At 43.6% G+C, this 22,871-nt stretch overlaps 1 protein-coding gene across 1 annotated transcript in view; it reads right to left on the reverse strand.

Annotated features, from left to right (window-relative positions):
• Positions 1-22,378, reverse strand: part of Scamp1 (secretory carrier membrane protein 1) — an 82,008-nt gene extending 59,630 nt beyond the window's left edge. Inside the window, exon 1 of the mRNA XM_085676849.2 lies at positions 22,187-22,378. Coding sequence (XP_085532975.1) covers positions 22,187-22,243 — 57 coding nt within the window. The 5' untranslated portion in view covers positions 22,244-22,378. The remainder of the gene's footprint in view (positions 1-22,186) is intronic.
• Between the last annotated feature and the right edge of the window lie 493 nt (positions 22,379-22,871).

A 22,871-nucleotide genomic window follows, 5' to 3' on the forward strand; every position in this document is an offset into this window, starting at 1 on the left:
TTCAAAAATTTTAAAATTATTGGAACTACAAACTTACTTATGGCTAGAAGTGACAAAGATAAGCCAATCTCCAGCATTGACATGGACGACAGCTAAGGAAAGGAGACTGATTGCTGTCGTTCACATTCTTTGATCACATGCACCCTAACCTACACTACAACAAGCAAAAGCATCTGCTGTTGTTATACTTGACAAAAGCTCTGAGAGATCTCAAAATAGGGCTGAAGGATGGAGAGGAAAGGTAAGGGAAGTTCATCAGTTAATAATAAAGAGCCAAATTAACAACAACAACAACAACAAAATCTGTCCCCACATTTCTTAAAGTTTGTCTAAAATCCTAGACAGACCTACTACCATGAACTCAAACCAAATAGAAGCTACCAGAACTTAATGCTTCTGACGGACTGTTTGCCTGTCTCAGAACTTTCCTGTTCTTTGTAAGCCGGCTCTTGCTGTAAGCAATCTGATAGAGTTCTTGCTTACCTAGCATGCAAAATGCCTTGAGGGTTCTCTCTCTCTCTCTCTCTCTCTCTCTCTCTCTCTCTCTCTCTCTCACACACACACACACACACACACACACACACACACACACACGATCAATAGAGAGGGGGTAGATGATACCACCTCTTTTTCTTTAATTTTCACTATAAAATGCCTTGGGCTTACACAAACCACGGACATATTTCCAACTGTAAACCTAGCCTCACACTTGGCTGCTGGCACTGTAGGAACTTGTCTTGGGACCTGCCCTTCCACTAGCTAGCATCTTTTACTTCAGACATCTCTGCTCTGGAGCCTGGGTTTAACACAGCACTGTTTTCATCCAGACCTGTGCTGTACCATGGGGTGATCATTAGCCACACGCAGTTGTTGAGAAGTAACAAGTCCCACTGAGAGGTGCTGCAGGACTAACGCACCAGATTCTGCCCTGCAGAGACGATCCTCGTAACAGCAGTTCCCTGGAACAGGTCTACTCCAAATTCTGTCACTCCTGAGTTAACTTAAAAAATAAATATTTGGGGGCTGGAGAGATGGATCAGCAGTTAAGAGCACTGGCTGCTCTTCCAGAGGACTTGAGATCAATCCTAGCACCCACATGGCAGCTCACAACTATCTGTAACTCCAGTTCCAGGGCATCTGACATTCTTACATCAATACACATAAAATAAAATTAAATAAATTTAAAAAAGAAAAAGAAATGTTTGACTAAATTTCCCTGTCTGTATATAAAGAGGTGAGCTATGAGACCACAGAGGTCACTGGTCCAAGACTTTGCCTTTAATGGACACTACAGAGCAATCAATTATTCTATTCCTCACGGCCCTTTAAAACAGCCTAGGATGCCAGATGGTGGTGACACATGCCTTTAATCCCAACACTCGGGAGACAGAGTCAGGCAGATCTCTGTGAGTTCAAGGCTAGCCTGATCTACAGAGCAAGCTCCAGGACAGGCTCCAATGCTACACAGAGAAACCCTGTCTCAAAAGTCCCACCACCACCACCACCAAAAAAAAAAAAAAAAAAAAAAAAAAAGCAGCCTAGGAAACACCTCAGGACATATTGCTCCTCCAATGATCTTGACCATTATATTTCCCAGATGGAGGATAGATGCTCTGATATCATCTTCTTATCTCTAGCAACAGACTATAAGGGCATCTGAGTAGCCTTAGGTGCTCTGTACATGTTTGCCCAGTACCTTACTCCTGTTACACATGAGTGGTAACAGTCTCGAGGAAACAAGCAAGCATGGTACTTTTTACCCCAATGCAGTAGCAGTGTGCATAGCTCAGCATAACTATGAAGACTGAAACTAGGAGGCTTCATCTCATGATAAACAGTTAATTAAAAATTGTGCATATACTTTAGTTGACATTGCCAGAATGTGCCACTGAGTTCATGCAAGTCACGTTAACTATGTGAGCAAAACAACAGAGACTGGCAAAGGGACTGGATGATTATGCACTGGCCAACCGTAGCAAATGCCACTGAGGCAAAGGGGTTTTGTCACTCAAAAAAATAATAAATAAATCATATTTTTTTTATTTGTTTCCTCATGCAACTCTGGCTGTGTAGACCAGGCTGGCCTTGGAACTTAAAGAAATCTGCCTACCTTTGTTTCGTGGGTGCTAGGATAAAGGTGTGTGCCACCATACCCAGTAGCCACCATTCCAAACTGTATGTCCTGTTTTGCAGCGTTGTATGTAAACTACATGCACTTCCATCAAAACAGACAGTACTGTTAGTATCCGGCCAGACGAGCGCTTGTAGTCTCAGCTACTCAAGAGGTTGAGACTACAGGAGTTCAAGGCCAATTTGAACAGCACAGCACAACTCCATCATAAAAAGAAATTCGGGGGGGGGGGAATAGAAAAGATGTCTAAAAATAGATCAAAACCCAAACCAATTACTTCTTATAGAAATAAGTAGGCCAAGTGACTGTTTAGACAGCATCAAAATGCCTGGCGTTGCAGTCAAGCCTTCAGAAGTATTTTAAAGGTACTTATTTATTTGTTTAAATTTAGCTTATTTTATATGTATGCTTGGTTTGTTTTTTTGTTTTGTTTTTTTATTTTTTGAGACAGGGTTTCTCTGCATAGCCTTGGTTGTCCTGGAATTTACTCTGTAGATCAGGCTGGCCTCAAACTCACAGAGATCCTCCTGCCTCTGGATCATGAGTTTGAGGCCAACCTGGGCTACACAGAGTGGCGCCCAACGTGATGGACTAAATCCACTTAAAAACCTGAGTGGGCTTAAAAAGGAGAGAGAAAGAATTGAACACAGCTTTTTGCTGTTTGCTGGCAGTGTGCTGCAGAGAGATTTTCCTGATAGCAGGGGGGGGGGGAAGCAAAAGCAAAAGCAAAAGCCGAAGCCACATCATTTTAAAACGAGGCTTCCTGGGGCCCTGCCACCGGTGCAAACTCCCAGCTATGGAGCATTTGTGGGCCCGGATATTTCTGTGCCTACTGGGGGTTGGGAGGAAAGTATCTGAGATCATGCCCTTGGCTCAGCTCTTCCTGCCTGGACAGATGGCGGGATCAGGCTTGGGCAGGCCAGAGAGCATGGCGGATTCCCACCACCAATACAGAGAGATGTTTCCAGGCTGCACAGTGCTCTGTGTGCCAGATTTGATTGTAACTCAGAAAGAAAGAGTTTACCTCCTGCAAGCTCATTCTTAAAGTTAAAGTGCTGAGTGCAGCTCCTACCTGGCGGCCCCAGAGCTAGCAGAAATGGTACGTCCACCATTTTGAAATTGGAGAGAGGCGGAGCCAACACCCAGAGCAGCTGCAACCAAGCTGCTCAGCATTTGAAAAGCTCTTCAAGACAGTGGAGGATTGGGGACAATGTAATAGGACAGATTCAGACATAAAAGACCTCTAAATGGGTCACTGTGTTAAAGTATGAAGGCTTGGGGAAAGAGAAGAAAAAGAGTATAGAAAGTCATAAAATAAAGTTAATGCTTTAAAAAAGGGTAAAGTTTTTTAAAGAGACAGAGTACAGATAATCATAGTTTAAAGGAGGAAAAAAATAAGTCACGTAAAAATGAAAAATTCACAGAGAGTCTGGATTATGTATATTATTGTGTTTTCTTTAAATTTTTTGACTGTAAAGGAGCTAACTACAGAGAGACATTTCATTGTATGGGCTAAGCTAAACCAGTATGTATATTATAAGGGTATTCAGAATTTGGATCTAAGGATATGATGCTTTGGAAAAGAGGTTCTTCTTTTGTTTTCACAAAGGATGAGACCTTATGGATTGCTTCTAGACCAATATGGTATGATAGACCACGCCCTCCTGAAAGGTTGCTGTGAACAACCACAAAAAATTATTTTGCTCAACTGCTGACTGAAATGAACCTAGTAAACAGGATACATCATGAAAGACCTGATTAACAGCGCCCCCATACAGCACAAAGCAGTTTGGAGAGAAAGAACTGTGCCCATATCCCCAAATATTGTTTATAAATGTTCTTTTACATTTTAAGGGGGATATGATATAGATATGAATAATTTGCATTGGTATAAATCTTGATTTAATGATAATAATTTAAAGTCAATTATATTATATGCATATTTCTGATCTTGATTAAGGTATTGTGATTGTGTAGCTCATTTAAAAAATGTAATGTATAACTAGGAAATATAGATTGTTAATGGATAGTCATCTATAATAGTCAAGTTTGTAGTCACGTTAGTTAGATTTTCTAGATGTGCATAGATATATTTCAGATAGGCATTCTTCATATCTTTCAAAGACTACAGAATATGGCATTTAAGATGTTTTAATAACTTAGGGCTTTTCATGACAATGAGACACATCTGCTCCTGGCAGCACCAATCTACTTCAAGAGGAAGATGGGCATCAAAGAGGCTCCTTATGGAGTAGATAGCCATTTGGGCAAGAAACTGCTCTTGCCTGGACTGTTGCATAAACTGGACACAAAGAACCCGCAGAGATGACTGCTAAACTTGCCAAAAGGTGAGATGATCCTTCAGGGTTCCTGTTTCATGAAAGAGTCTGCGAGACATTCTGCAGGACACAGAAGAAAGTGACTGAACTGTCTTTAAAATTTCCTGCTTTGTGGAAAAGTCTGCTGGATACTATGGACCTGAAGGCCTAAGATGGATGCCCCAATGATACAGAAAAACTTTGGGTAACTTGTCCAGGCAGCAAGATGTCTCTGTCATTTCTAGAGTCTGGAAGCTGCTTACAATGTACTTCCTTTTTACTTAGGTAATATTATATCCTTCTGGAGTCTTTGATGAAGTTGAACAATGGATAGTTATAATTTTCCTTTGTTATGCTAAAAGATAAAATAAATCTAAATATTGTAACTATAATTCTTGCTTGATACCTGTTATATGTAATTTTACTATGTTAAAGACTTCCTTTTTGTTTAAACAGAAAAAGGGGAAATGGTATAGGAGGTCCTTCTGTATTTGTGTTGCTTTCATTGGTTGATTTAAAAAACTGCCTTGGCCTTTTGAGAGGGTAGAACTTAGACAGGCGGAATAGATAGGCAGAGTACACAGAACTGGATGCTGGGAAGAAGGGCAGTGTGACAGACGCCATGGCTCTCCTGCTCGAGACAGTCGCTGGTTAGATTCATGCCGGTAAGACACAGTCAAGTGATAATACACATTAATGTGAGAGTTAGCCAATAAGGGGCTGGAGATAATGGGCTAGGCAGTATTTGAATGAATACAGTTTCTGTGTGGTTATTTCGGGGCTAAGCTAGCTGGGAGGACAGGACACAGCCCACCACTCCTCATACTACACTGGGATTAAAGGCGTGTGCCACCACCACCCAGTTATGTTTGCATGTGCACCATATGCAGATCTGTGCTTGCCCTCATCGGTCAGAAGAGAGTGTCAGATCCCCTGGAACCAGAGTTACTGATAGCTGCGAGTCACCATGTGGTTCCTGAGAATCCAAGCCAGGTTCTCTGCAAGAACCAACAAGTGTTCTAAACCACTGAGCATCTCTCCAGTCCCATTGTTTGAGGCAGGTACTTACCCTGTAGCCCAGCGAGCTATCCTGGAACTCACTATGTAGCCCAGGCTGGCCTGGAACTCCCAGTAACATTCTATCTCAGCCTCCCAAACACTGGGATTACAGACATGATCCACAGAACTGGCTTAAGCACTTTACAAAGTAATTTTAAATATACAGTAAGCACCTCTATAATCTACAACAGTTAACTCAGAATGAATCAAAGCCTCAAAGCCCCAGTGCACACGTTAAACTATAAAACAGAAGAGAATGCAGACATACCCTTCATTACAGTGGGTTAAGCAATAATTTCTTATCTATGACAGCAAAATACAGAGAAAAAAGTAAAAAATCACTAGACTTCACCAAAATTTTTAAAAGTCATGCTGCAGCATGCGAGAGAGAGAGAGAGAGAGGGAGGAAGGGAGGGAGGGAGGGGGGTAAACAATATAATGAATATCTAGAACTGGGGGAAAAGTTGTAAATCATTTCTATGATGTGTGCCTGTGTGTCTAGAATATATAAAGAACTCACACAGCTCCATAATTTAAAGAACACAGGCATGGGATCTTAATGGACTTTTTCAAGAAGGGAATCAAACAGCAATAAATAAGGATGTGAGAAAATGCCTAGCATCATCAGGCGTCAGGGAAGTACAAGTACAGGTTATGATGCCACCTGACAACTTCTAGACATAAAAAGACAAGCAATGTCAAGGATATGGAAAAACTAGAACCCCCTTCTCTACTACAGATAATAATGGTGCAACTGTTTCAGAACATAACGTGGTAATTAGTTACTCTGTGACCTAGAATACTTACTCCTGAATATATACCAAACAGCAAGAGGGCATATAACCAATCTGGAGCAAAATATTCACAGTTCACAGCAGCATTATCCATAAAAGAATATTGCATTTATGAATGGACAAGCAGCAAAAGCATATAATTCAACACTGTTTGCCAGTGAAGGGAAATGATACATGCCTGGGGCAGGGGAGACAACTCCATCAGAAAGGACTTGCAGCACACACACAAGGACCTGAATTTGACCCTCAGGACTCAAGTTAAAAAGCTGACATGGTGGGCATACCTGCAATCTGTGTGCTGTAGAAGAGCCCTGGGGCGTGCCAGCCAGCCAGCCAGCCTAGGCAAACTGCTGAGTCTTAGGCTACCAAGGCCTGGTCTCAAAAACAAGATGAGTGGCTCCCAAGATAAAGTATCTAATGTTGTTCTCTGGCTTCCACAAATACAAGAACACATAGGCATGTATACATATGCACATGGACACATTATATGCATTTGTGTTTTTGTACATACCACACACAGCAAAGAAAAGGAGAAGTCTTCATCCATACACGACATGGATAGACTTCAGAATATTATGTTAAGGAAAAGAAAGTCACAAAAGACTACGTATTTCATGACTTCATTCTGAAATGTCCAGAGAATATACCAGTGGTCACCTAGACCTGGCAGGCTTTGGAGAAATACAAAGTGACTGTTACAGGACACAGGTTTCCTTCTGGAGTGATGAATAATTTTTTGAATATATGTAAGTGATAAACAGCCAAGTGAGCCTTCTAGATGCTTTTAAACTACATTTCAAGGTTGTTTTAATGGGTTTTCTCTTTTGGTTTGTTGTTGGGGGTACAGAGAGAGAGATGGAGACAGAAAGAGATGACAGAGACAGACAGAGAATAGAAATTAATATCAGAGATGCTATTTCTTGGAAGAAATATAGCCAGTTACCTACAGATCATAATGCAACCTACCCAGTGCCCCATTAAATCAATAGATGTGCTCATTAGAAAACTAGTGAAAGATACAAGGATGGGGGTCAGCAACAAAGGACTACATCGTACCCCAACTTGTGCACTTGGTTATTACAGCTTCTGCATTCTATTATATAAAGTCACCAAATTTCTTCTAAATTTTGAGAAATTGGGTAGCAAATAGAGTTAAGTGCCCTGAAATTAATGTGTGGAAGCCCACAGACAATAAGCAGGCTGGTCACATATCTGTTCAGGTGACACCTTTCACTCCTAAGAGTCCTGAACTCTTCAGTATGGAGGGAGATGTGCAAAGCCTTCCCACACAAACACCCTTGTGCTACTCAACTGTTAAGAGTTTTCTTGCCCACGAAGAAATTTGTTTCCTCATGCATAATGGTTCCCTGTCACGATAATTGTGTTTCCATTGTCTTTTCATCTACTAAATATTGTAAAATACTGTGTTTACTTCCTACCCTTGTAACTGAGGAACCACTGGAATGCTTTCTGGACTGCTGCTATCAAAGGAGCCATGCAATAAGCAGCCTCTTGCACTTGGCCCCTTTCACTTAGCATAGTGTGTTTAATAACCAATAACTGTGGCAAGCAGAGATATATGCAGAGTTTACAAGTTCTTAATAGCTCCCTCATATTCTACTCAATCAACTTTTCAACTGTAATTCTTCCTCTTGAGTGTGAGTGTAACATTCATGTAACATTTTCATATAAATTGACAGTTAAGCTCCTAGTACAGTACAGAGAACCCTAGCACCGCCCACCTTAATTCCCTATCACAATGTATCTATGGGGGAGGGGTGGTAATTGTGAAGCCAGAATTTATCTCCTGCTGGCCTCCCATGACTGTGAAAGTAATCATAACTTTAAAAATCTATTCATGCAAATGTAACGGAAAGAGCACAAGATGTTCTTTTCAAAAGCCTGCAAACCTGTAAAACAGCCGAAATCATGACTCCGTCAGTAAAACCTCCCTCTCAAGGTAAAGTGTCACAAAGACAAAGAGGCTCTCCTTACTTACTCTCGACTCATGTTGTGATACACAATAGCTTCTAAAATCCCCAAAGCTTTGGAAGGCAACCAATAATTTGCATGTTTTGTTTTCATTACCATTTCTGTTACTACCAAAAACTTTAAAAGTTAATAAAAATTAGAGTGTGCCTTACTTAGAAAATAAGCAATATATGGTTAAGTAAGAAATAATCACATATTGCAACCAAAGATAATCTTGCACTCTTATTTTCTTCATCTGATACCTCAAGACACTCCATCTTTGTGTGAGTCAAAGGGAACTATAACAAGTCTAAGAAGGTAAACAACACACATTCTGAGGGGGAGAATTCAAGTAGTTTTTCTAAGGTACCTAAGAAACTTGGTTCTTACCAAGAAGACAAATATCTTCAAAGTCTCTATTCCTTCCCTCAAGTCCCCCTAACACTAGGCTTATGAACGTGAATAGTTCAAAGTACATTCTCTTATCAAATCAACTGTAAACACTAAACTCTCCCTGAAACAAAAATCTAAACATTTCCATTTTTAAAAAAAAATTGAAAAAAGTTATCTATTATTCCACTTGCATTAAGCTTAGGTGTTAATTTGCATTTTATAGTACTACACATAAGCAATTCACTAAAACCCATGGCTATTTAAGATACCAAAGCTAGTACTATATAAATAAAAATGTTTTTAAATCAGCTTAAAATAAGCAATGGCAAACATCATCACACCTACCATTCTGTCCTCCAGGCACCTGCTGGTGCTTTGGTCTCTGTCACCTAACACTGCATTTGTCCCAAATTTCCATGAGGATTGTCACTACCATTTGAAGAGTCCCACAGGTAAAATGCTGCGGAATACACGCAGCTTTCTACTACCCTCTTCTCTGGGGGAAAGTGGGAACTCCCAGTGTTTACTAGCATAGAATGTGTCCACGTTGGGCATTAGTTTCCCTGTGTGTCTGACACACAATCTCTGCTAGCCATACAGCTGGAAGTGTAGCACAGCAGTAGAGTACTGGCCTAGCCTGCCTGTGGCCTGGCTTTGAGTTCCAGCAGCACACATAAGAAGTAAATGTTGTACACACTAAAACCACTAACATTCAAATATCTGATTTGGAGGGGTGAACCACCTCCCAACCAGTTGGTCAGACAAGTCCCTGAAGCTCCCAAAGCAATACAGGCTGTCTATCACTGCTGGTTACCGGCTAGAACTAGACAGTAAAACCCTAGTGCTAAAGAGACCACATGGGGTGATCACAAGTCAAACAAAAACCAGGAACTGAGCCAGAGCTTACACCTGTCATCCATGGTCTGAAGAAACTATGGACCCTGGGACACGAGTGGAAAGTCTTGGCAATCAGTCCCTTTCTGACAGACCTAAGGCCGGCTGCTCAGGAGGGAAAACATACCTGGCACTATAAACACAGTCAACAGCAGCCTATGGTTAAAGACGCCCGCCATAGGCACTAATGGGAAAGCTGCTGCTGCTGCTAAGTGATGCCTGTCAAACCGCCTTCTAAACAACTCTGTCTGGACACACAGACCAGTGCTGACCCCAGCTTTCACCACACAGGCTTTTTTGCATTTGGTGACTTCAGAGACTCATAACTGGCCAAAAGGCTGAGAACTGTTCAAAACTAAACACTAATGGCACAGCTGCTTCTTCCTCCCTCCAAGGCTTGGGAACATCAGGAAAGAAAGGATGGAGAAACTGCACACCCAGAGGGAGAGAGTGAGAGAAGGCTCTCTTTCCAGAATGAGATGGCCACTGAACTCTCAAGCGTGCTCAAAATAGGGCCTACTCAACATTCTGTGACAGAGAGGGTAGCAGACCATGCCTCTCTATGAGGACATAAATGCAATGAATGAGTGGTTGCTGGAGGAGGGGGACATTTTCTCCTTAGCCACTGGTAAGTTGCCCATGTTCCTGTAAACAATCCTCACCCATGCTCTTATAAACAATACTTATTAAACTCAAAGTCACAAGAAAGAAAGGAGGAGGAAGGGAAGAGAGAGGAGGGACAGACAGACAAGTCATGACAATGGAAGGAGAACTCCCTAGGAAGAAAAAAAAAGAACAGCAAGAGTTGGGGGAAAAGACAAGAAAGAGTTATAGGGGCATGTCAATATAATCGAAATACATTAAAATGTATGAAAATGTCCTAATAAAATCCATTGCTAGGTATAATTAATATATGCTAATAAAAATGTTTAAAACACAAATATCTGATAGTGTCTACTTCTAAAGTTAAAATTAGCAGTTCATAACTATTACACACACACACACACACACACACACACACACGTCTCCTTTGTGGTGCGAGCTCACCAACACTCAGCGTTGGACTTCACTAATGCTGGAAATGCATAGCACTTCCTACGCTGTGCTTCTCACTCTATGAGCTCCAGCAGCTCCAGTGTTCCGGCTTCTAGGAAAAAATGTATTCCTTAATTCATCTATATTCTACAGAGTAAATGGAAGATTTTCTTTTTTAAGTGAATTTTTTAAAGAAAAGATTATCAAGTTGGTAACATTGATATAATATTCATAATTGCAATGTACAAGCAGGTAAAAACCCACTGTGCTGGTTTAAGCACTGACACACGGCAAGTTAGAGGCAGTTCCAACACTGGGGCGGCCAAGCTGGGAAGTTGGGCGGGTGACACACACCTAGAGACACCAAGTGACTTGTCATTTTTGCATGAAACATGAGGGCTTGTGTAGATAAAGTATTTCTTCTCCTTTGTGAAAACAGACCACTAAGAAAGGTTCTGTGGTGCTCAACTGGGGAGGAATAGTCTTTTCAACAAACGGCAGTAGACCGACTGATATCCATACGCCAAAGAATGAGTTTGGCCCTTACCTCACATCATACATAAAATCAACTAAAAGTGAATCTTGAAACTAATACAAGAGCCAGATAAAACTATAAAATTCTTAAGGAAAAGCATAAGGGTAAAACCTCCTCACCTTAGATTTGGCAAACAATTTTCAGATAGGACACCAAACACAAACAACTAAAGATGATGGAGTGGTACACCGGTAACTGCACCACCTGGGAGGTAAAGACAAGGGGATCAGGAGGTCCAGTCCAGCCTTGGCTATATAGTAAGACTCTATAAAAGTTGAAAACAATAAACATTGGACTTTATCAAAATCAGAAGCTGATGTGTATGTGCGCGAGTGCATGGGTCAATGAGGACCAAAGCCAGAGCCTCACACACACTAAAGCAAGTGACCCAACAGGTAGGCCTCACTGCAACTTTTATACTCAAAATTCAAAGGACGTCAAGAAAATAAAAATGGGAGGAAATATTTTCAAGACAAATAACTAATAAAGGACTTGTATCTAGAATATAGTTTAAATCTCTTAGAGCTAGCTCAGTTTTCAAAACAGCTAAATAGCCCAATCCCAAATCAGACAAAGGGTGTGAACAGACATTTCTCCAAAGATACATAATGTCCAATATGTACACAAAACAGTCCCTAACACTAGGGGAATACAAATCAAAACCACAAGTCTCAAGGTGGCCATAGTGGTGTAACTCTGGAATCCCCAGCACTCCAGAGACTGAAGCAGACGATTAATAGCTAAGATGGCTGGACTCAAAACCAGGCAGTAACAAGCATTGTCAACACACAGGGAAACTGCATTCTCCAGCAGTCATGGCGGAAACTGGCTTCATAGTTCCTCTGGAGAGAGTTGTCATATGACCTAAGTACATACCCACAAAATCTGAACACAAGTGTTCAAATGAAAGTCTGCACAAGTACAGCAGCATTATTCAGAACAGCCAAAATAGGAGAGAAAACAGCCCAGTGCCCAGCAGCTAATGAACTGACATGACTCGGGGAGCAGGGTGAGGGTCCGCTGCAGAGGGAACCCAGGCTCCTGTGCATGCTAAGCAGAAGCTCTTCCACTGAGCTCCACCAGCTCAAAAATCTTCATTCTTTAACAGACCCAACGCCAAGTGCCAAGAAGGTGATTCTGGCTTGTTCCCTGGGCACAGTCCACAGGGGACTCTCCTGGGAGCTCTTACACAGGAAAGGGCAGTGCTTCGACCCCAGCACAGATGTGAGGTCAGAAGTAACAGAACAGCAGAGTCTGCCCCCACAGGAGCAAGGGGAATAAACGACAGCAGTAAGTGCATTTGTTACAAGGACAACCTACCCCTCCGTGCCTTATCTTCCACACTTACAGCTAAAGCTCCCTGGTAATTTAAAAACAAACTTTGGATCTGTGCTATTCCAATACAATATTAAAAATTACATATTAATATAGCTTTTATTCATCATAGTTTTGAAAAATATCACATCGCATTTACTGTTTGTCAGTTTTCACTGAAATAAACAGGTGCTGTGGGAGGGATATCTAAAGCACATACAGGAAGAACACAAGCTTCCACAGCGTAGGTTTCTTCAACATACTTGTAGTCAAGAGCTGCCACACTGAAGAACAGGAAGACTAGATGGCCCTCAGAAGCCCTAGACAGAGGGCTCCTACACCAGGGCTTCCCTTCGGGAAGTACCCTGAAAAGCTCGGTCATGTGAGGCCAATATCACTCAGCAGAGGACATGATTTAGCAACTGTATTATGAAAAGACATTAAGCACTGTTCCTTCATCAGAAGCTGAACTCAGCATAGCAGTCTCCAAGAACGTGAAGTCTCCACTCTTGCTTACATGATCAATGCCAACTCCAATATCTACTAGGGTAGGACATCAGAGAGTGTGTGTTCATTAAATGTTGTAGTTACAGACATGTGGCAATCACAGAGTCCCAAAATAGAGAAGGCTCAGATATAAAAATCTCTCCCTTAGCATCTCCACGGCCCATCTAGCCTCTGCTTGAATAATTCCACCAAGCATTGGAGGATCGACTTCTACAAAAGCATTGCCAGGCTATTCAAACTGATTAAATAATCTCTCTGTTGGGACAAAGTCCACCTTGATGCAGAAAGCCAATAAGCCTTGGATTCTTTATCTAAAGCAACAAATAATAAGTTTGTTCACTTAAGTAAGCAAGGAGACGTCAAGTACCTGATGGCAGCTCGACTTCCTAACTTTAGTTAGCTTTCGCTCGACTAAATGCTCAGTGAGTGCTTTTGAGCCTGCCTTCGACTTGCTTGTCCACCCAGGTCCTTCCTGGCTGCTCTCACTGGACATATTTTACCATGTTCAAACCACTCTAACCATGAACTTAGCAATGAGAACAGTAACTAAGTGATTACACCTGAGCAGAAGATTGTAGAATTATTACTTCTTTGGGACTTGTCACTCATCTCATTAATCCAATACATTTATTTTTAGCAACTTGGTATCAAAGTGTCAGTTTGACATAATAAGAAATAATGGGGGTTGAGACTATATCTCAGTGGTACAGCATTTGCCAGAGGGAGGGCCTGACTTCAGATGCCCAGAATCCATGGAAAGTCAGGTGCAGTGACATACCTGTGATCCCAGCGCTTTTACAGCAAGAGCGGAGTGGATGCAGGGGAACCCCTGGACACTGATGTACCGAGAACAATATGAACTCTGTCTCCACCTAGGCAAAAGGCCAGGACCCACACCAAAGGCTGTCCTCTGACCTCCACACAGTGACGTCATCACAGAACAACTATCTCCAAGTAGGTGGAGAGCCAAGACCCCACAAAGGCTGTCCTCTGACCTCCACAACAGTGATGTCTCACATCCTATCCACCCATATTCACACAAACACAGACATCTTTTGCACACACTCACAAATATACAAAGAACAGAACCACTAAATTCCTTGACTATACACTCCGTACTACAAAATATTGACCATACTTAAACATGTTTAATAATATTGGCCTAAGAACAATTTCAGTTTTGTCCACAGTCATCACCTCGAGTATGGCTGTTGGTAAAGCTACTGAGCCTGCTCTACTTTGCTTTCCTCATGCTGCAACAGAAAGTCCTGGCCAAAACCACTTACGGAGGAAAGTGTTGAGATGGCTTACACAATACAGTTCATCACGGGAAAGCGAGGTAGGAACTCAAACAGGAACCTGAAGGCAGGAACTGATGAAGCAAGGCCCACAAGGAAACACTGCTTACTGACTGCTTTCTCTGGGTACTCAACTACCTTCCTTAAACAGCCCAGCATCACCTGCTCAGGGGTAGGACTGCCCACAGGGGTCTGGGCCCTCCTACACCAATTAGCAAATAGAAACTGCCCCAAAGACATGCTCCCAGGCCAATCAGATAGAAGCAATTCCTCAACTGAGGTTCTCTTTGAAGGCATGTCATATAGACAACTGGCGCTAACTATGACAGATCCCTAAGTATGACTGTGTCTAAATACTGGTTTTAAAGAAGACAGCAGCTTTGCACTGTACCCCAGTGAGCATGTCCACTGGCCCAAAATGCCCAACTGGACTGAAGCATTTCTACACAGGGCTGATCCTGAACACCTGACACTAATGAGCACCCAAGTAAGAAGGCTTATCTCAAGCCAATTAGAGGTGCTTTTAAGGCATGGTTTAGACTTAAATAATATTAATGACTATTGTTAGGAGACTTGTACCAGTGACTGGAAGGAGGAGTTACTTTGAAATGAGAACAGGCTTCTGGTCTCCCAGTGTTCAGTAGGAGAAAGTACCTCTTGAGAAGCTGAAAGCCAGAAGAAAGTAGAGCTGGGTCTGAAGCAAGGACCGGCTACTTCTCTGCACAGGAACGCTGTCATTCACCAACCGCTGAATGCCACCTACTTCCCCTCCATTTTAGTGGAGTCTCCCAAGCTCCCTCGGTACTGTCTCGCCGTTTTATGCCAGCTACAGCTTTTCAGTTCACAGGTCTCTGTCAGGAGACGCAGCCACTCTTGTCAAGAAATGGAGTCTGACTCCCGACTCACCTTTTTTAAAATCTACCATGACTCGTGACTTATTTTGACCAGCAGTGGAAATGGCATGTGACCACAAAAACCCTTAAGGCTTCGGCTCTTGCTCTCCTTGGACACTGTTGGTTTTGTATTTGCAAAGTGCAGGCTATGCCAGGCAAGGGCACCACATGGGATAAAAACAGGCCAACCGCTGCCTGCGCCGGCAGCTCCAGGTAACAAGCAGGCAGTGAACTGAAGACACCTTAAACCACGCATTCAAGCTGTCAGATAACTGAAGACACATTAGAGAAAAAAAAAAAAAGCCAGCAACTCTAGCTCAAATGTCAGGACCATCAACAAGCAACTGTGTCTGGACATTGTTCATGCTAAATGATCACCGAGAGTGGTAAACAGTGCTGCATTTTCATGAGCAGCACCTAACTCAAATACAATCAATAACTCAGCATGTGCTTTTTCAAAGTGCTAACCGAGGACAATAGAGCATGGATCCAGACAGTTGACATGGATGAATCACTGTGTCCCTAAGTAATACTGAAAGATAAGGTTTTCAAAAATGTAACCATTACAGAAAAAATACTGGAACATTTTCCTAATGCTATCCAGTCTCCAGACTCTAAATTTTAAATGGGTGGAGAAGAAAGATCAACTCACTGTAGATAGTACTATAAAAATAGACCAGATAGATGACAGCATCCATGTTAAAAAAAAAAAAACAAAACACAGTGGTCCTGGAATTTGAATACATGTATCTCCCACACACCCATCCAGGTAAATATATCAAAGCCTAAAGCTGAAGAGGCACTACTCCAAAGTGGCTTCAGAGGTAGCTAAGTCACTGGGCTGTGGCCTCCCAGACTGAATTAATGCCCTTATATGAGAGGACCCAGGTGAGATTACCCCAAACGTGCCATCTACAGAATTACTGATTCACACGCAACACTGGTGTGTTAGAGCCTCCCCTTAGACCTGCCAGTCTCCGGAACTCTGAGCACTACTAAACCTGCTGTCTATAGACAACCCAGGGCAATAGATTTCATCACAGCTGTCTGAATGCTAACTGGCAACCCTGAATTATAGGAAACAGTCAGTGACAAAATTCTTTTCCAGGGGTCTTTCTAAACATTCCAGGCTGGCCTCAAAGTCAGGATCCTCCAGTCTTCTCCACCCAAGTGGCGAAATGACAGGTGCTGGCTACCCTACCAGGCTCAACTAAATTCTTAAGATGACACTAAAATTACACTAAGATGTTAGATAAGTGAGACACCACTTTGCAGGCTGTTTTTAAAAGAACACAGCGTCAGAGGATAGCTCTGCAGGGGAGTGCTTGCTCAACTAATGCTCAAGGCCTTGAGCCCATCCTCTGAATTGCAACAAAAGAAAAACCCAAAACTGATTACAGTAGTGGCTGAGACATTCTGCAAGGCATTATAAATTACATGGTATCTAAACTATGTATTTTCTTTTACACTTTTAATTTATGAATTGGGCATTATAAGAGATCAACAACCAATAAAATAGATCATAATACATAGTATAAAACTTACAAAATATTTCTAGGAATTAGAGAATGGCTCAGTGGATAAATAAAGTGCTTGCTGAGCAAACACAGAAATTTGAATTCAGATCCTGGCCATTCCCATAAAAAGCCAGGCATAGGCTGGGTGGTGGTGGCGCATGCCTTTAATCCTAGCACTCAGGAGGCAGAGACAGGTGAATCCCTGTGAGTTCGAGGCCAGCCTGGTCTACAAGAGCTAGTTCCAGGACAGCTAGGACTGTTACACAGGGAAACCCTGTCTCAAAACACCAAAAAAAAAAAAAAAAAAAAAAAAAAAAAAAAGCCAGGCATGATGCCACACCGGAAAGGCAGAGACAGGAAGATCCCTGTCTTGTGGCCAGCTAGTCTAGCCAGTTACTGAGTTCAGTGAGAGACCATGTCTCCAAGCACAAGGTAGAGGGTAGTAAGACAGCTCAGCCTGTAAAGGCCTAACTACACAAGCCTGACAACCTGAGTTTATCCCTGGAGCCCATGCAGACATGAAAAGAGAGCCAAAGTTGTCCTCTAACCACCACATATACACCATCATGTATGCACACATGCATACATACATGGTAGTAGTAGTAATAATAATAATAATAATTAGATAAGATAGAGAATGATAGAGGAAGACACTAGGGAAAAACATTAAAATTCAGATAACCTTGATCTAGACTCTAGAGTCTAGAAGGCGAACAAAGAAAAAGCACTTGGTATTAGTAATGAACTAAATACTAGCAACTTTTTTTTTCTTTTTTTCTTTTCTGTTTTTTCGAGACAGGGTTTCCCTGTGTAACAGTCCTAGCTATCCTGTAACTAGCTCTTGTAGACCAGGCTGACCTCGAACTCACAGGGATTCACCTGCCTCTGCCTCCTGAGTGCTGGGATTAAAGGCGTGAGCCACCACCACCCAGCCATACCAGCACCTTTTTAAAGCCACCATGCACTAACACTTTCTGCATGCTTGCATATAGTCCTCAGGTCCTGTGAGTGCACCTACGGAGCAGATGTTCCTACTTAGGGTCACTACTGCTGTGATAAAACACCATGACCTAAGAGACAACTTGGGGAGGAAAGGGTTTACTGCAGCTTACACTTCCAGGTTATAGTTCATCACTGAGGGAAGTCATGGCAGGAGCACAAACAGGGCTGAACACAGAGGCAGAAGCTGATGCAGAGGTCATGGAGGAGTGCTGCTTACTGACTTGCTCCTTGTGGCTTGTATAGTCTGCTTTTTTATAGAACCCAGGATAGCATCACCCACAGTAGGCTAGGCCCTCCCACACAGTTGAGAAACTGCTCTACAGCAGTGGTTTCAATCTTCCTAATGCTGCGACCCTTTAATACCTCCACCCCACCATAAAATTATTTCGCTGCTACTTTATAACTGTAATTTTGCTACTGCTATAAATTGTAAGGTACATATCTGATATACAGGATGCCTGATGTGACACCCCTAAAGCAGTCATGACCCACAGGTTGAGAACGACCACTCTAGAACCCAATCCTATGAAGACATTTCTTCCAGTTGGGATTCCCTCCTCTCAGATGACTCCAGCCTGTATCAAGCCAACATAAAATTATCCAGCACAAGACAGTTGATCCTATTCTAGAGACTAGTAAGCTGGGCTTACAGAAGCTGAGTGACTTTCCTAGGCGTCTAGCTGATAAGTGAGACAACCAGGACCAGATCAAGGCCTTTTCAGACCCAGAAGCCCACACTCACCTTCTGCTCCACTCCACAGACCCCACACTCAGCCCCCACCTTCTGCTCCACTCCACAGACCCCACACTCAGCCCCCACCTTCTGCTCCACTCCACAGACCCCACACTCAGCCCCCACCTTCTGCTCCACTCCACAGAGCTTCAAGTCTAAGATCCACATAAGAACAAGGAGTAGAGCTGACGCAACGGCTCACCCTGCAAAGGTGCTTGCTGCACAAACCCGGGCAACTGAGTTTGATCCCCAGGAACCCACACAAAGGTGGAAGAAGAAAACTGATTTCACAGATTTGTCCTCTGACCCCCACATGCACACTGGAACACTGGCACCCCACTTCCCCACACACAATAACAATAATTTTTAAAAAGGAACAAGTATATCTGGTGCTGCCAACAACAGGCAAGGAACCTGGACACATGCGGTTTAGCACCAATCTACAGATGGGAGCAGCCAACCTGCCACTTTGGTTTTCATCCACAGATGATATCCTGACTAAATATATTGAGGCAGATACTTCCAAGCACTGAATTCTGATTCTCCTTGTGTTTTAAAAATTAATTAATTTAAATGTTATTTCTGCTGGACGGTGGTGGCACACGCCTTTAATCCCAGCACTCGGGAGGCAGAGGCAGGCGGATCTCTGTGAGTTTGAGGCCAGCCTGGTCTACAAAAGCTAGTTCCAGGACAGCCACCAAACACCAAAGCTACAGAGAAACCTTGTCTTGAAAAAAACGACAAAAAAGTTATTTCCATGATTTATCCAATTCAATTACATTAAAATACAAAAACACATTAGAAGGTCTAAAGATATCCTGATCCCCTATTAATACCACCTTCCTATGAACAAATGACACCCGCTCCAGCATTTACTCATGTGTTTGTAAGTCAACGGCAGGAGTCTACATTATTGGCTCTACTGGTTAGTTCGCCCTCCTTTTACTTTACAGGCAGGTCTGGCCTCTGGATTAAACTAATACCCACAAAGTTAGAGGTGTTGCCTCAATATCTGTTGGTTAAATGAAAATTAAACAGAATAAGGGACTTTTAGCAACTGTTCAAAAAATACATGTTGAGTATGTAGACAATATTTGTCCTTTACTTTACTTTGGGGACAGGGTCTCAATATTAGCCCTGGCTGGCCTATAACTCTCTACATCAACCATGCTGGGGCTCAATTTGTGATGATCCTCCTGCCTCTACTCCTGAGTGCTGCGATTTAGGCATGGATCTCTGTGCATAGCCCCTTTCTTTTTCCTTTTTTTTTTTTTTTGGAGTCATAGCCCTTTTCTAGATTTAAAGACCCATTTCAAGAACTCCAAAATGGATTTTTTAAAATTTCCCAAAATTAATATTTTTGTTTAAGATTATCATAGATTTTTAATTACTTCAACTTTCTTATACACAATAAAGGACATTGAAAGTCCATAATGCCATTCACTAGGCCTATCATAATCACTAGAATAAAGCAGGTGCTCAGACAAGACATAGGAACTGAATTCAACAAAGAATTTTACCATAGTCAGTAAAATCGAGCAAGCCATTATACCTGTATATCTAAGGAGATGATACGATTTTTCAAGACATGGCTCAAATGAAGATGTGTACAAAAGTGTCCCTAACACAACAGTGCAGGGACAGTGGGAAACGGCATCCATGAGGTGTGAAGGCAAAGGCCCGTAAACCCAGACCAGGCCAGCTTTTGCTACAAGAGTTTCAAAAACCAAACACGCACAAACCAGTGTCAAGTAGGAGATAATTAAGGATGGTGGATTACAAATGTCAAAAACAAAATTTAAAAAGTCAGTGATCATAAGGTAGCTAAATATTCTGGGAACTTAGTAAATAAGGGTATGACTTCAAAAGTCACTTCTACATAAAATGAAGTGAAAACAGCAGAGAGAAGGGTTCCTTTGAGACACAGAAGGGTGGTTAGGTACAAACAGAACGAAGGAGTCAGGGACACCGGCAGTGCTGTGACAGCCACCACAAACGAAGAACTGTGGGGCAAGAGAAGTCAACAAAACCTTCCTTAGACCGAAAGTATCCATCCTTCAAAGCATCTGATGGACTTGAATCATTGTCCTGAATGCATCCACTTACAGAAAACTGAAAATGTTAATCATTTTCTACCATGAATTATACTTGAAAACTATTTGGGGTTTAGAATTATCACAGCAACCTTACGCCTGACAAAATGGAAGGAATCATGGCAACATTATAAGTCACAAAACAGTCTGTGATAAGAAGCCAGGATCTCACCCTATCAAGAGACTAATATGAAAGGAACCGTGGGTGACCAAATGTAAAATCAACAGCCACGTGGTCAGATGCATAATAAACAGCATCAAAGAATTATCGTAGCTAGGAGACGCAAATGGGTTCTTAATGTTTTACCTTTAAATGTTTTTAAATAACAGTCAACTGGCAAATTATGAAATGTTTCTTTTGGGGATCCATAATTTAAGAATAGCCCAATTTTTCACTACACAGAAGTGAGCCCGATACCAAATGAAACAAAACTTCAGGTAGGGGTGGGGGAACAGGGAACTTCTTTTAAAACGCTCCTGGGTGTTATCTGTAATCACAGCATTTGAGAGGCTGAGGTAGGAGGGTAGAAAGTTCCTGACCAGCTACACTACATAGTGATGCCCTGCCTCAAAACAACAAAAAACAAAAACTAAAGCAAATGAATGAGAGGAGAGGGGTAGAGAGGTATGGTCAACTGAAGGGTGACAGTTGCCTCTGTATTTTTGTAAAATGAGTCCAGCTGTCAAGTTTAAGTTTAAGTTGGATGGCTTCATTAAAATAATCCTTCATGAAGTCATAAGGTTAAACCATCAGAACAGGGGTGCTGCTTCCTCCAATATTGTTGGCAGGCCACAAAAGGACTAAAAAGAGGTAAGCCCAAGAAGCCAGAAGCCTCACTTGGGTGACCACAAATTAGTTCCTATTTCACCTTTGTGACTACAAATTAAAGTTTGCACTGCAGAAACGACTAACCAAGCTAACAGTTGGAAGAAATTGCCTTGTTATGCCTCACAGTCATTAAGAGACCCAAACCCAAAGTAGTTTTCAAGGCAGAGTTCGGTCGCGGCATTAATTTGAAAGCAGATGACCAACATTTAAAAGGCCTGCCTGGCCATTTCTGTCCCAAGCCCTTCCGGAGACTGGGGGATCATGTCTACTCCAAGGAAAGCAACTCACGTGAGGAACGGAACCCTCAAACAGCCGGGGTGACGCACTCCCAGCTTGGAAAATGGCCCAGGTCCACCTCGCTAACAGCAGCTAGGTGGGGAATTGTCCGCGTGCACTATTGTTTCCAGATGCTTATTTTTAACTTCTGTTTGATGCCGGTTCCCCTAAACTGGGCCCGGAGGGAAAGAGGCCTCTGGCAGCGCCACTGGTGGCTCTGGGCGCCGCAGACTTTTGATAATAAAAACACCCCTTTATCTTTTTATCGCAGCGTCCGTGTACCCGCGCCTCTCTCCGGTACACCTCTGCCATCACCGCACGCAGCACCGGCGCCAGGTCCCCATGACAACACAGTCCGGGAGCCCCGGCCTCCCGGCCCCCGCCCCGCTGCCCTCCGCGCCGGCCGGAGTAGTGGCGGCCACACCTGCCCGGCTCCGCTCCGGGCCAGGCTCTGGGTCCCGCGGGTTCGCGGCCCGGCGCGACCCTTCAGGCTGGTGGCAGAGCCGGTGACGCGGCGACCCGAGACCCTCGGGGCAAGGCCTCCGCAGCCACCGCGACGCTCAGCGCGGGCCAGGGCCGCGGCCCGGCGCTCACCTTGAACGGATTATTGAGATCTGGATCCGCAAACGGGTTGCTGTCAAAATCCGACATCGCCCCGGCACTGCGCGTCACCCACCCGAGCCCGGCGCCGAGACAGAGACGAGGCGAGGCCGCCGCCCCCCTGCGCGCTCACGTCGCCGCCGCCGCCGCCGCCGCCGCGCAGATCCGGGTGCAGCTCGCGGGCCACCTAGCCGGTCGTGCCACTGAGCATGCCCGGTGCGGCGGCGGCCCGCGGCGCCCAGCCGTCCGGCCGTCCCTTCCCGCCTGGATCTGCGCTCCGGGCTCTGCCTCCGACCGAAGAGCGAGCGCAGGGGGAGGGCAGGTTACAGGCCCCGGGTCCCTAAGACCCACCCAGCGCGGCTACGGGACGAGGACGTGCTTCGTGGAGGGGGAGGTGATGCACGCCAATCGCACGTGGCAGGTGGGGAGGCGACCTGGAGAGGGAGGCGGAGACACATCCGCCGCCGGTGCCTAAGATTACAGCCCCCACCCGAGAGTGGGGAGGGGGCCTAAAGCAATTTAAAACTCCTGGCCCCCACCTGGGAAACCCAAACCAGTCCCTCCAGTCCTAGGTTACTGCTAAGTCACGGAGAGCGGCTTCGCGCTGAGGATCCGGACTTGCTCCAAGAAAAGGCAAGACTCAGTGCGGGGGATCCAGTCCCTGCCTGCATTCTCCCTC

Source organism: Myodes glareolus, chromosome 15 (genome assembly GCF_982192425.1).
Source record: "Myodes glareolus chromosome 15, mMyoGla1.1, whole genome shotgun sequence".
Taxonomy (NCBI): domain Eukaryota; kingdom Metazoa; phylum Chordata; class Mammalia; order Rodentia; family Cricetidae; genus Myodes; species Myodes glareolus.